A 14,981-nucleotide genomic window follows, 5' to 3' on the forward strand; every position below is an offset into this window, starting at 1 on the left:
TCACGGACGGACATTGTAATTACAGGATCCTCTTTTCTTTTTTTTTTTTATATCGATTTGACAGTCACGATCACTGAAAAGGAGAGACGGTCAGATCAGAGGTTCTCAAACCTTTAGGGGTCCAGTACATGGAACGCATCAATGTAACCGAGATGCCTCTGGTGGAGCCTAATTTGCGTCTGAGCACCACGCTGAGTTTACGTCTCCATCCCGCACACTTCCGACGGGCTATTAAATGACTGAGGACTGTCTGGAGCAACAATATCAACGTACAAAGGACCTCTCTGTATTACACGTGCGGAAACAAAGAGCTTTAGCCGACATCTGTCGAGCATCCGCGTGTTGCGTCTTCAAAGCTCTTTCATGGCCAATTCGCACTATCGTGACAACCCCTCCATCCACGCTTCCATCTCCCCCCCCCCCACCTCCATCTTCTCTTCTAATGAAAGCAGCGGCAGAATAATATAATCCCGCCTCCCCCGCGCGCCGTCTTCCCGCGGCTTAGTCGATATGTTGGATTTCGACACACGTGCGCGGCCAGATAATGCAAATGTTTCTATAAATAGGGCCAATAGTGCTGACAGTAGCAGTCTCACAAGTGCGATAGCTCACTGTGATTCGTTCTCGCGCCTGTGTGTGCGTGCGTGCGTGCGCTTCGGCGTAGCAATAGTACCCGAGTAGCGTATAACCACTTGAGCTGCAAAGCAAACACATTATAGATATGTGCTATTGGAGGCACGAGTAAAGGACTTTTACGCACTAAGCGCAAACACGTCTTAAACAAACAACGCAAAGCCCGCCGAGGAATTGACAGCTCGCGCCCGCGAGAGGCCTTTTGTGTGTTGGACGACGACAGCGTCTGTGCGGAATCGCCGAACTGCGGTAAAAGAAGAACCTACTTCATCTTATGACACAAATTGCCATGACGGCTCATTTCAAATCAAGTACAAGACAAGCGGTTGCGTGACCGAGCGCATGTCAATTTTTACTCTGCCCCCACCCAAAAAAAAAAAAACAAATGGCCAATTTTCTACTCAAACTCACTTCACGATAAACAGTACCAAATAGTTAACATTCCTTCAAAAAAGGCCTCTAAACTATTCATGTTGCTACTGCCAGTTGACATTAACCATCAAGCTAACGAGGAGAACACATAGCGCGTATTAAGATGTTAGAAACGTGAAGAAAATCCACTAGCATAATGCTGATGCTAATACACAATTTATAAAATCCACAATTACTGTATAGTGTGCTATTTTCACCCCAATAAAAAAAAAACGTATTTGTTATTGTTGTTTGTGGGTGGCAAGCAGGCTGGAACGGATTAATGGCATTCCCATTTATTTCAACGGGCAAAGATGATCTGACTCGTATTATTATCTGACATCGCTGCATATTTATAATGTCTTTTTCATAACAACTTTGAATTCTGACTAGATAACTGTATTAGCATGAATGATCAGATTTAAATACACCTCTCTAAACAAATCTAACAAGACTTTAGCACATTACAGCAGACAGAAAAAGAGGAGCAACTGGTGTTGCCTCCTCCTCCCGCTTACCTTCCAGCTCATGATGGATGACATCTGACAGGTTGGGCTCGTCGCCCCACCAGAAGATCCACAGCTCCTTGGCATCGGGCTTGATCTTGCGGCGCCACACGCACAACAGGTTGGCCTGCACGCAGCGCATGAAGCTGCGCAGGACCGGGTCGTCCTGGGCCGGCGCCGAGATCACGGGACCGTATTCGCCGCCGCCGCGGAAGTTGTAGCAGCGCCATTTGATCCCCGTCAAATCCGCCTGATGGGGGGGGAGAGAGAAATGACGATTAATCCATCAATTGTTTCTTCTTGTCAGTCATTCGTAACGGCGGGCATTTATCTTTTTCAAGTTGTATTAAAGCTTTGATCATCTCGCCACTGTACTCCTTTCCGAGCACGTGCTTAGAATTGATTTTTCTTCATCTCTGTGAAATTGGTTTGTTTTCATTGCCATCGGTTAGTTACTCGGTTAGTTAGGTTTTTAATTTTTTTTTAATCCAAAAAAGCTGCAGGAGGTCTACTGATGTAAGCAATTTGCTAAAATTGTTCACTTGCCGGAGGTCTTTTTATCTTTGAGTGCCAATCTGGTATGTATTTATTTTCCTACACGCAGGATGATATAAAGCAAGCACTAAGCGTGAATCAATAACGTGAGTGCGGCGAAGCTTTTACACTGCAATAGCCCTGTTGTGTTTCACATGAAAAAAAAAAAAAAAAAAATACATCTAATGCGATCAATAACTCCTCGGAGGACGTCCAATTACGCTTGCCGACTTCCTGTTGAAATTCACGTTTATCCGAGCACGAGCGACAATGCACGTGTGCACAGCTGCATGCTGAGCGCAACCATAATTGCAAACGAGTTCCTCCTATAATGACAGTGCGTGTAATGGGAGGTATAAACATTGGCGCTGCGATAAGCCCTGCCTTAAAATTAGCTACGACAAGGTCAAGGATGCTGCGTCTACTGAAGACATTGCAAAAAAAAAAAGAAAAGGGTGAGTGAGAGAGTGAGAGAGAGAGAGAGACATCTGCTTCCACTGCTGCCTCGTCACTCCCAGTCAGTGTCAAAAGTCCTTCCACTGTTTGACACTGCTGTCTACTGCTACTGGATCAGGGAGGGGAGGGGGGGGGGTGGCGAGAGATGGGTGGTCATGCAACCTGTCAGTGTTGAGCACAGAAGGCAAAATGTGCAAACTTCTTTTCCGTGCGGGGTGTCGCCCAATCCCGACAAGCGCTCGTGGAGGATTACTTATAGAGCGCTTGACATGTCACACCATGATGCTATGATGATGGCGTGCACGCCATGCTGGATGCGCTCATGTAAACAGACAAAGACGTGCACTCGCTTGTTTATCTTTCGACCTGTCGCACCTACATCGTTTTTATTGAAGCGTTGTTGTTTTTTTATGCAAGCAGTAAATATGCTCGTTTTTTGTGATTAGCTGAAAATGTAGTGGTGCCTGGTAACTCAAGTTTCCCGAGCTGCGACAGGCTTTCAATTAGCATTAGAAAAACAAATGGTGCAGCAACAAATGTAGACAGATAATAACAAACAATACTATTATTTATACTCTGCAACTAAATACTGAAGGATATACGTCTTCTTCATTTGTCTGCAGATCCGTTTTAGATTTCCCCTTATTGGCCGCCTCGTGCACATCCAAATGAGCCACGTAGAGATTTAATCATTCATAAATGATCAAATATTTTTGCATGTTGCGTGAAAGCAACAGGTTGAAGCCAGACTCATTATTCCTACTTCCATTTATTTCCCAAGGGAAAAATTGCCTTCAAATCAAAACAAATCCTGAGCCCCAGATTACAATGAGAGCTGTTCCTAATGTTTGGTCCCTTTGGATTCCTGATCACTTTCATGTTCATGTACTCCAGACTCTTTTTGTGCAAATTATTCATTGCAAGCTGAGGTATAATAACATACACGATAGAATAGAAACACCTTTGCTATTCTATTATTCAGCGCCTGAGATGTCTCATCACGCTAGACTGATACTATCAGCCTGTTATCGTAACGCATTTACTAAATTCACACTTTAAACACTAGAGTGAAAGGGGAGCGGGAAAAGCCCCGTCGACCCTGCAAATTAAATTATCTGCCGTTCAATCGCTCGCGTTTAGTGACAAATCAGTGCTGTAATCTGCCGCGCAAACAAAAACAACCTTTAATGGTACGAATGTTAATCACCGGGAGGTGGATACAGCAAAGTGTATAAAGTCGTGTCTGTGCATGCATGTTTGTTGTATTGACTTTTATATTAAAGGGCAAAAAAAAATGTTTACAAAAAAAGTTTCTGGATTTAAATCTTGCACCAGAATCGCACTGCAAAAGTTTCAAATTTCTGATATTGTATTTTATCTCTTTAAGTCTTTATGTTAAGATTACAAAAATGGCAACTGAATATTCCAAGTAAATCGCCCCAAAAAACAAACAAAAAAATTTTTGGTCATCACCTAAATACCAACATAATGCAAAAAGGTCACAGGGGTGGAAAAAAAACAAGAGTGTATTTTTGTCTCTGTCAATAAAACTCTTCTGAGCCTGCCTGTTGTTCACTAGGTCGCCCGGTCCAATTTAAGAGTCAGCGGCAAACCCGAAAACAAGAGCTTTCCCTTCCACCACTAAAACGGTGACCTTCCTCTCACCTCTATTATCTTTCACTATCTCTGCTCTCCCTCTCATCTCTCAGCACTGCCTCACCGTCACCAAAAGCCTTTTGGGAGTGTCTCAACAACCCCCCCCCCCCCCCCCCCCCCCATCAGTCATCTTCCGATTTAAACAGAGAAGCTAATAAAAGCATTTCTCACATAATACTAACCTCATACAACCTTTTTGTTTCTATCTCATGACTACTCAAGAGTTACTGTTTTCCCCGCCGACTGTAAAACCACACACCCAAAAAAACAAAAAAAACAAAAACGATCACTTTGAAATTTCCAAGCATTTACCAAAACAACAAGTGTGTTAACTGCGCCGTCCTGATGAAAACAAGGTGACCTGGATGGAGCTCAGGCTTGGAATTACCGCATGTATGTGTACTCAAGCAGAAGGTCAAGCTCGGGACATGTCCTCATAATCTTCATCATCCATTACAGCGAGGCTCATTTCCTTACAGCGCAGAGTTTTATCATAGTGTCGTCCTGAAGGGAGGCGTGTGCTTGTGAACTCAAAACGGAGCTCCAAAATAGATAGGGAGTATTTCACTGACTTTGATTTATCATCCTGGCATTACTCACAAAAAAGAATAAAAAATATTGATGAGTGAATTTTGATAAAAATTGACATGTCGAAGCTCTAAGAATGAACTCAGCCGCCTTTCAGCCGGAGGCTCAGCCACCGCAAGTAGGCGTGTCAATAAAAAATCAATAGGACTAGATATTGTTGATAGATAAAAATCATAATGTTATCGATCTGGCTTTAGGCGAGATTTCCCTGATAACTGGCTTGACACTTGGCAAACAATGAATCGGCGTGACATATGACCACAAGCACCTTGGCTCGGATATCAATAGAAGATCAATACGGTTCTTGCTGTGACAAATTGGGGATTGATAGAAAGGTGACAAGAACCCATTTAACTTCAGTCACTTTTTAGGTCAGATATCCTTTCATATCTGCTGATTTCTTGCTTTTCTATCTAACGATCTGATTTTCAACATTTGAACCAAATTTTAAATAGAATTTGATGGTTGCCTTAGAGATTATAAGGCAGGGGAGGAAAAAAAACATCTTCCCTGAGCAGCCCGGCATTTTTACAATCTTTTGGACATCAATAATTGTAAAATACTAGAAAAATAAAACAACTCGTATGGGGAACCCGGGAGCAAGTGAAAACGGTTAATTTTATTGTTGTTGCGTTAAATGTCTTAATTACCTTATGAAAACGTATTCTTAGCCACTTCAAACCGTTTGTGTTTAAAAAAGAATATTAGTCTTAACGGGCGCGCTTGTAGCTTTTAGCGGTCTTGTATAATTGTGGCTAATGTGTAAAGTGGGCAGTTCCATCAAAGCTGACACGCACTTTGCAAATACGCCATCCAAGAGCAATGACACTTTTTTTTTTGTTGCTCTCTCGTTCTTCACACGAGGCTTTGGAGAGCCTTGCGAGCTGATGGGCTGACAAAGGAGGCCCTCTGGGCAATTGAGAGACGGCTTGTATCCGCAGTTTTATCTCGTCGGGCACAAGTGAGACACTTGTTCTGGCCGAGTGGCATCGCTTTCTCATCAACTTCCAATCGGCTGGGACGCTTGACGAGCTGCCGATATTGGGCCCTCGCTCACGTGACAATTTGTCATAAGTTATCTTCGTCAGTCGGCGAGCGGGGAGGAGAGGTTTGAAGTCGTCTTGAATAAGTCACGGCGGTTAAGTCCGGCGGTGCCTCGCAGTCGCGATCGCAAACAATTAAACGACTCCTTCTTACACTTTAAAAACACACCCATGTTGGTTTATTTACAATCCATCATAGAATCGAATTTATTTTGTAGCTTGAGTTCATCACTATGGGTCGTTTTTGGTTCATAATCTTGACCCGGCCATCTAAGGCTTTCTGAGTTAACTATTACACCCGATCTGGTTTACTTTTGACACAGCAGTGAGTTAAGCATGTAGAGACAAAAAAACAAAGTAGCAATTGAGGGGGGGGGGGGGGGGAGCAGGCGACGACGCCCACTTTCATCAATTAGCCCTGTGAAATCAAATTAACCCACCAGAAGCCACGCTCCCCTTGGGGCGTCTTTACCACGCGAATGAAGAGCGACGTGTTTTACTGCACGAGTGAAGGAGCGCATGTAGCGACCCAAATGTGGCAAACAGGTGCGGAGGGAGGGAGGGAGGGAGGGAGTTGGGTGGGCTTTAGGAAAGCGGCCCGCGAGGCTGCGGGCACTAAACAGATGCTTTTCCTTCGCTTTGTGCCGCCACCTCCGCCCGAGCCCACAACACAAGGCGGCGTCATTTGATCTGCGTTGTGCTGTAGCACGCGGCCCCGGGAGGTGAGCCAGCCAAGTGACCTAATTAGAGCAGCCAGAGTCCCCAGGGCTGAGTGACAGATAGAGCTGCCAATCACGCGGCGGCCAGCCTCCGCCGCCGCCGCCACTGCCGCTCCTCACCTGACACAAAGAGGCGGGGGGCAACGGGAGGGCGCAAGACATCATCCGGGCCGCTCGGACGCAAATAACCACACACAAAGCCGCCTCGTGTTCCGACTGCCGTCAAAACGTGGCGGGACGGTCGGAAAAAAGCGAATCTTGCTTAGCCTAAATAATTAAGGCGCAAATAAATAAACCAGTCGGCCCTCACTGGTGTCTCTGACTTAATGACGTGTGACGGGGCGCGCTGAAATGAAGTCAAGACAAAGACGTGCGGGAAAAGCCAAGGAAGACGCAGAAGCGCAAAAACTGTTGCTAAGCAACATACAACAGCTGCAGGATTTTTTCTCTCGCGCAAACAAAGGAAAAGATGAAGCAAGAACAAAATATTCTTTGTATCTATTTTCGTATTGCTTTTTGTGTCTGAAAACTAGCGGCTCTGTTCTTTTCGTTTGATATTTTTCCACACGCGGATGATACGGATGTTGGAATATTAGTCCATTTTCTTGGCCAACTTTTTTTTTTTTAAGAGACTGCTTTAGGGGACAAATTAATTAGCGAGTGGGTGAGGTTCATAATATTCTTGTTCTTTCGGGTTTTCATCTTTATTGGAGGTGTGACAAAAAGCGGAGCGCGCATTCAACCGGTCCGAGCAAGCAATTAACAGTTACATGACTAACAACGGCGTCACATTCAAAACACTGCGAAATGACACTCTTAATGACACACTTTGTTCATCCTGTACAAAAGACGGCACAGGAAATGTGGCGGAGACAAAATAACGATTAGATCCATTTAGGACTTGTTGAATTTGTACCGCAACAAATTTTGTGATCAACTTAGTACCACCCAAAAGGAAATAAAATTCATACCTAGAAACAAACTTATCAGTTCAGATTTTCGCATTGTTCATCGGAACACCCCGTCTGCGTAATTTCTTAATAAGTGATGGAAAACGAGAAAGAAATGATTCACCACTGTGCATCGCTGATCGGCCCTGCGTGGAGGCGTCAGTGCCTACGAGTAGCAAATAGTGTTATTGTTCCTCAAATTGGCTAAATGGAGCATAAGTGCTATGAAACATCTCATTTTGCTTGCAGTCTCCTACATTGATTTTTTTTTTTTTCCTCCAACAGAGCAAGCGTGGCGAGAGAGAAAGCGGTCGTGTGTCAGGAAGTAGTCACGGCCATGCCGCCGACCTGGATCTGAACCTGGATCGCACCTGGGCAGGTTCAGACTCGCGGCTGTCTCACTAATCTGCTGTTTACTCAACAACCGCAAGTCCCTTAAATTGTACGGCGTTCAGCTCAGTCTTACGTAAGGCTCACCGTTTACACGCAAGCCAGGAGTGCAATTGAGCTGTACACATTTCCATGGAAAAAAAAAAAAAAACAAAAAAACCCTAACACACAAAAGAATCACGGCGCTAATTCGAGATGAGCGCGAAGGAGAATCGATGCAACGGCGACTCTGTGAATCAACAGTCAGCACACGTGTTTGTTCTCCTCAAGTAGCCTTCTGATTGGTCACAGATAATCTCTCGGCGGAACACGAGCACATGATGATCATTAGAATTTGCAGAGGCGAGCAGACAACACCGTGTTGTCTCTCTCTCTCTCTCTCTCTCTCCCCTTCTCTTGTTCGCCGGATCTAAAAGGAGCCCTTTTAACCTAAGTGGGCTCTGGACGGCGGCCAAGTGGGATACCGGCAGAGCCGTTTGGGTAGCAGGAAATATGTGGCCATTTACAAGCTCGCGAATACATCCCTTAAATAAAGTTCATTCTCTTTGTCGCTGCAGCTTCCGTCGTTAAAAGATCGGGCCGAAGATAAAGACGCCTCCGACCGAGGCTTGAACATTTGTCACCTGCGAAATCAATGACTAAGCGCGCCGTTTGTACCGAGCACTAACGCACACAAAAAAAAATGCGGCTTGTTTGGTTGTTTACATCACTTTTTACGATATACACAGACCGTATAAATGAACATTTTTAGAGTTTTGCTGTCCACACACACACAAAAAAAAAGGAAATGTATTACAAGGAAACAAACTGCCTGGTGTTTTCAGGCACATAAGAACAACAAATTACAACCTGATCTGGGGATTGAGATTATCAGCCTTTTAAATGGGATTTTCAAGGTTAAGTATAAGTGGTAGTAAATGCTCAGTGTCAGATTGAAATCAGAGCTGATTGGAAATTACAGCTCCCGGTCTGAAAGAAAACGATAACAAGAAAAGATTTCTTGGAAATTTGGACACCCCACCGAAAAAAAACAAAACGTACTGGAAACATCATTTGCTGATAAAGACGGCGGTTAGAAAAGTGTCGACAGGAAGTTGCGCAGGAGCAAACCCCACCGAGATGAAAGTGTAACACGCTTGCCAGAAGTAAAGCGGAAAATGTATTGGAAGGCAGAATAATCCGCGAAGATGCGTCTGAGCCAGATGGAGCGTCTCTGCCCGAGATAACAAGAACATCCCCCTGATGCAACATAACAGCTAAATTTGTCATAAATAAGAGCGGCGGGCGGCGGAGGCTGCGGCGGCGTGACAATGATGTGTTTAATCTAACCATCCAGGACTCTATCTGCCAGTCTTTTGCTCGTCTGCCAAGCTAACTTTCCAGGAGCCAGCTAGCGGCGCTCGCTGCCAACCCGGCGTTCCCGCTCAGCCTCCTGTCGCCCGGCGCACATGCTCCAACGCCGACGGGCGCTAAGAATAGAACACAGCTGGCACCGCGGGACTTACATATTTGACACTCGGGCCACAGAACTCCGAATGCCCCTGCCCCCCCCCCCCCGTCTAGTCCCGTTTACCAACTCGGCAAGCCAGCGGTGGTTGGACCCCGTCCGCTCTTTCTGCAAGATCGGTTCTTCACCTCTGTGATTCGAGATTTACAAGTGAGGCACTCGGCGAATATGACCACCTAGCTTAAAATGACGCATGCTAACAAACAAAAACAAACCCTGTGGACAAGCGATTAAAATATCCAAAATGCATTCCTGGATTCACATTTTCTACCGGTTCTCCATCCAAAAATGTAATTTGGCAAATAAACAGCAATAAAACCGTAACCACCATGGCCAAGGTAAGAAGCACTTTGATGAGAACTGACATCCAGCTCAAATCTGAATATATTTGATTCATGTAGAGTCACCAGAAAGAAACAATTGAGTACTTTAATATTTTGGAAGTTGTCACTTGCCACCACTGTGAGCCAGTCGTGGCCGGGGTCAAGTCCCACAGTGATGACAAAGGCTTTGGTAGAAGATTAGTGGGAGGCGCCACCACAGGCACTCAAGGTGAGGCTGGCTGTCAACAGTCGGCGAAAAAAGCGGCGCTCGGGCCAACGGGAAGTGACCAGATGGAGGCGCTGGAGAAGAGTCCGGGGGGGGAATCGGAAAAGCTGGGCTGGTTCTGTCCTTATTTAGAGGTCGCCAAAATGGATTTGTCCGCTCTCAAACGATTGACTTTCCAATGGTTCCTTAACGCTTACTACAATGAAGAATTAATCAATTATAGGCAAAAAAAATTTGATTTGCAATACTTTGTCCTATAGTTTTTTTTTTTTTTTTTTTTTTTTACAACTGAAAATCGGCAAAAGATTTGTTTTGGTTTTTTGGAGGGGGTAGGCATATATTTTAATGAAAATATGTTTGGATGTCATTGTTGTACAGTTTTAACGCGTAAAACTAAATTAAATCAGCAAAAATTGGCCATTGTTTTGGCTCTAAGAAAAGCAATATAAAAAAAACAAAAAACGAATTCTCATTTCTAAATACAAAATTGAAATATTTTTTAAATAATGAAAAGAAATCCCCAAATGTGAATCCGCCGGTGCCGAACTGTGAAAATTCTCAAAATACGACGATGATACTCTCTCTCTCTTAAAACTTTGCCGGTGGACACTCTCCCGTGCTTATCCGTGCGAATCCTATTAATAAAAAGGCAGACACAAACAACCTGGTGCTAAAAAGACAACGCTGCTGATCACCTGCGTCTCCTCACAAGCCGCCGCGCCTCGTCCGCTATAAATCAAGACGCCGCCGCTTAATGGCGCTCCCACAGCTGCATAGCTTAGCACTTTATTTCTGGGCCGGACCATCACATCATTATTATAAAGGCGGGATCTCTATTGGAATACAGTTTGTGCTAATGAGCGGCTCTTAGTTGATCACATTAGACCTCCGCTCGAGGACACTTTAATTACCAGTGGTGCACTCCTCGCCCGTTGAGGGGGGGGGGACACAAGACGTCCTCTAATTAAAGAGTCGGCATTCTACCTGTGTTTGCACAAGCTGGCGTCCTTGGCTGGGGATGTTTTCACAAGCCCCCCCCCCCTTCTCTCCTCCAGCGTCCCTTCAAGTCCATAAAACATATATACTGTGTGCATGTGCAAGTGTAGCTGGCAGATTTAGTGCGTTTCCAATATGAGATACATACTGCATGCTTGCGTGGCCATGTGGGTGCCTTCAATCTCCGTCGTGTTTATGTGCGCGCCACACGACGAATGTTTGAAGGTTGTCTCCGGGGTACCGACGCGACGTTTTGACCATGTGGAGAGAGCCAATATCTAAAAATGATATGACGGCTGCAAGATTCACCTATTTTTTCGCCCCCCCCCCCCTATCATTTGAAAAAAATAATACATTTTTTCATGACTGGAGTGAATTTTGTTATTCTATTATCAATAGTAAGGGGCCACTGTATTTTAATGCCCCGCCACGTAGGCAAGGAGAGACGCAAAACTAGAACATTCGCCAGGAACTGCCATGGCTCATTAGGCCACGCCCCTTACATCCAACACAAATCCTACAGTAATTACATCGGTGCCTTGGCTCAATAAAGGGCTGGAAATTGCTTTCAATTGTGCAGGTGTACCTAATTTAGTGGCCGGCGAGTGTACAAAGAACACACTGGAGGCTTCCTGTGTGTTGCTTTTTTTTTTTTTTTATAGTCTCTGCCTTTGCTTAGCTTGAGTCACTGTTACAATAAGCTGCACATGTCCACAGCCAGATGACTGTTCTCGCTGCTTCTGCACCCTCCCTTCTCATTATGCTCCTTCGCTCTTTAATTTTCTCTCCCTCCGTCTGACTCGCTCGCTCCCTCGCTCAAACGGGGGCTGAGGCCAGCAGTCAGGAAATGCACATCAGTCATAATACTTTCCTAAAATGAAAACAGATTCCACTGCAGTCCCTCAGCCCTGCTCACACTCTCTCTCTCTCTCTCTCTCTCTCTTTTTTCCCTCTGTGTCAGAGCTAAAAAAACATTCCCCCACCCTCCGTCTCGTCCTCCGCCCTTTCCCCTCCTCCGTCGCCAGCCAGCTCACGTCCTACACGGGGCTGGTTTGCGTCCCGTCACAGATGGAGAATCACGGGAACGCGGCATAGTTGTTTTGCGCTTATACGTGCTGCGCCGATCCCGGCGTCGTCGCTGATGGACGGGCTCATGACGGTCAGGCGCCTTGTGAAGTGCCGTCACATCTTCCTCTTGTTTTCGCTCCCTATACTTCTTCTTTTTTTTTTCGTGATAATGATGCGAGGTGCAGTTCCGAGCAGTAAATCAGTGAGAGGGACAAGGTTAGCGCATGGAGGAATGCAGTAAAACAGGTTGTCAGACTGCTTAGCCAAGACCTTTTTTATGTTCCAACATAGGTCAAGTAATGCCCAGTTGGTACTTAAAAAAAAAAAAAAAAAAAAAAAAAAAGAGAGAGGTCCACTAAACTCCTTTTTTTATATTGGAATAGAGTTTCATTCTGCTGCCTGATTCACGTTCCTCCAAGTGGGTGCTGTTCTTATTTTTTTTACCGCCTTATAAGATCCAAGATCAGTCAAAATTTCAAGAGTAGTTAAACGAGTTAAAAGAGCGTAGAAGTCATCGGAAAACCTCGAGAATCTTTTTAAGGTACGATATCTCATTCGGCAAACAATCGCCGCTTCTTCTCAAACCAAAAGTTCAAACAATAGCAAAGTGATTGCAAAAGAAAAAGGCAGGAAATGACCACAACTCAATCACATGAGCAAGTCAGTCAACTTCTGGTAAGCGTCTACTGAAGTGCTTGTTGGCGTGGCATCACTTGCCGAGATTACGCTTGCACAATTGAATCTTGCAAACTCATCTCTGATGACAATGCTTTGTTTTGACTGGCAGGTATTGTGATACAAGGTGGGGCCAAATAAGGTGACAAAATAATCAATATATTAGTATGAGACGCTCCAGTGAAGAACTCAACAACATGAATGTTGCATCCACCAACATCACAACAGCCATCAGAGAGACCTTATGGCCGCCACGAGACCTCTTAACCTCTCAAAGCACTATCGACCTATGACCCCAGCTCACCTACCGCTTGGCTGGGGACTTGGATGTTGTCGTCTGAAGCCAAAGCAGGAGCTCCAGTCTACCGCATGCCTTTCCACTTGGCTGCCCTCGGGGAGCTGGACAATCAACCTGCTGCTTTTTTTTTTTTTTTTTTTTTTTAAAGGGGGGGGGGGGGGTAGGTGGTGCCAAACACAGCACCGGCCTCCTGACAAAGTCACCGAATTTCACCTCAAAGCCTATCTGCCGTGCGTGTCGCCGCCTGTCAGAAAATACCTCTCAGCCAATCTTTGTGAGGGCAACATTAACATTTTATCAGCTTTTATCTGGAAGCTTGATGGGAGGAGGAGGAGGAGCAAAAAGCTTTCGACTGCTCCTCGGCTGGCACCGTGCTCTGATTTATGAGCTGGTAAGCCGTTTGTGTAGCTTGACACATTACAATATTGAAGATGAGGAAATCATTATGCCTGGGAGAAATATTTGAGAGGCATCCGCCGCTCGGCATTGGAGACTGAGAGGATTTATTTAAAAAGGGGCTGATGCTGTGGTGAAGGGGGGGGGTCCTTCACCCTCCACATGAGCATTATTAGGGAGGTGTGTTTTACTCCATTATAAGCGTTTTTAGCCTCACATGCTAAGCTTTACTTATTGATGAGGCTCTTGGACTCTAATGAATCTATCGCCCCTATCGTGCCTGTGCATTATTAATTGAATAACATGTTTATTAATAAGGTGTATGCACTCAATCAGGTATTTCCAATTCTGTATTTTGCTTGCTGTTGTTTGCTTACAAAAATTGGATTCGAAAGAGCCCTCCCCAGTGGCATCCTGTGACCAAATAAATAAATAAATAAATAAATAAATAAATAAATGTTGTTTAATGAACGCCTCCGGGAGCATCAAGAGTGAGCGTCAATATCTGGCATGTGAAAGCGCTCAGGTTTTCATAATTCATTCAGACTGTCATCTTTGACATATGCCAGGAAGTGAATCATCAAATGCAGTTAAGATCTCAACTTGCTGTGATGAAGGATGGACTCGTCTGCAGGGTCAAACATATCTAAATTTGGATTAAATAAAAAAAATAAAAAAATAAAAAATTGGACTGACTCACTACTTGAGTCAATTTGAGCAAACTTTCTGCAATTTTTGTATATTGGCTTAGATGCAAAACAAAAAAAATAGATTCAATTGATCCAAGTAGTAGGGTCAGTCCAATTTTTTTTTTTTGGACTGTGTCACATTATATCACAAAGGGGGTTAAAAATTAATTCAATAAATACATTGCTAAATTCAACAAATTGACATTGATGAAATAATTATCAATTAGAACCAATTATACTTTGGAGCATTTTTGAAGGGGGTCACGTTGGATTAACCCTGCAGCAAAGTCCCATTGAACCCATTTTGTGGAATACAATCCCACCTCAACGAGCAGGGTCACACCCATAACCCAGCCCAGCTGGTCTACAAAAACTACTCACTGGGTTGGTCCAACTTTAGGGACACAAAGGGTTACACAAATATTTAGGTCATTTCTGACCCAGCGGTTTTAAGGGTGCAGGATCCATAATACTGTCCAGTAAACGTCATGCGGTTTGGGAGAGGGGGGGGGGGGGCGGTACAGAAAGAAGGGGCATCCCCCCAGGACTCCATTTTTTATTCCTTTCGCTGTATTGTATTTAAAACCAAATCATGCAATAAGGTGTCAAATTATTCTTTGATTTCGACATTTATTTTCATCTGTGTTCACATCTATATTATATGTCGAAATACGGTTCTGCGGGATTTCTGAGGTGCCAGGGATCAAATAAACGGGAAGGGTCACCCCCGGTAAACTGTCAATCCATTTGGGGTTCTTAAATAATTCGCTGTGCATTGTATATCAAAATGATTGTTTGTCAGTGAGGTACTAGGACAGCAAGGAGCTACCGTGAGGTTTCAAGTCATGCCTTTTATATTTTTATTTATGCTCAGCACTGTATTATTTATATGGGATTTTTTTTTCCACTGCTATAGC

At 44.5% G+C, this 14,981-nt stretch overlaps 1 protein-coding gene across 3 annotated transcripts in view; it reads right to left on the reverse strand.

Moving 5' to 3' along the window:
* LOC147048173 (mediator of RNA polymerase II transcription subunit 13-like) overlaps positions 1 to 14,981 on the reverse strand; it is a 51,711-nt gene that overhangs the window by 31,330 nt on the left and 5,400 nt on the right. For 2 of the 3 annotated variants that reach the window (XM_085926018.1, XM_085926019.1), the window contains one exon: positions 1,563 to 1,800. In XM_085926018.1, coding sequence (XP_085782144.1) covers positions 1,563 to 1,800 — 238 coding nt within the window. Of the gene's footprint in view, positions 1 to 111; positions 1,307 to 1,562; positions 1,801 to 14,981 lie in introns of those variants that run through there. The other variant, XM_085926020.1, reaches the window with a different exon arrangement.

The sequence above is a fragment of the Syngnathus leptorhynchus genome, chromosome 12 (genome assembly GCF_054491065.1).
Source record: "Syngnathus leptorhynchus isolate UIUO chromosome 12, UIUO_Slep, whole genome shotgun sequence".
NCBI classification, from domain to species: Eukaryota; Metazoa; Chordata; class Actinopteri; order Syngnathiformes; family Syngnathidae; genus Syngnathus; species Syngnathus leptorhynchus.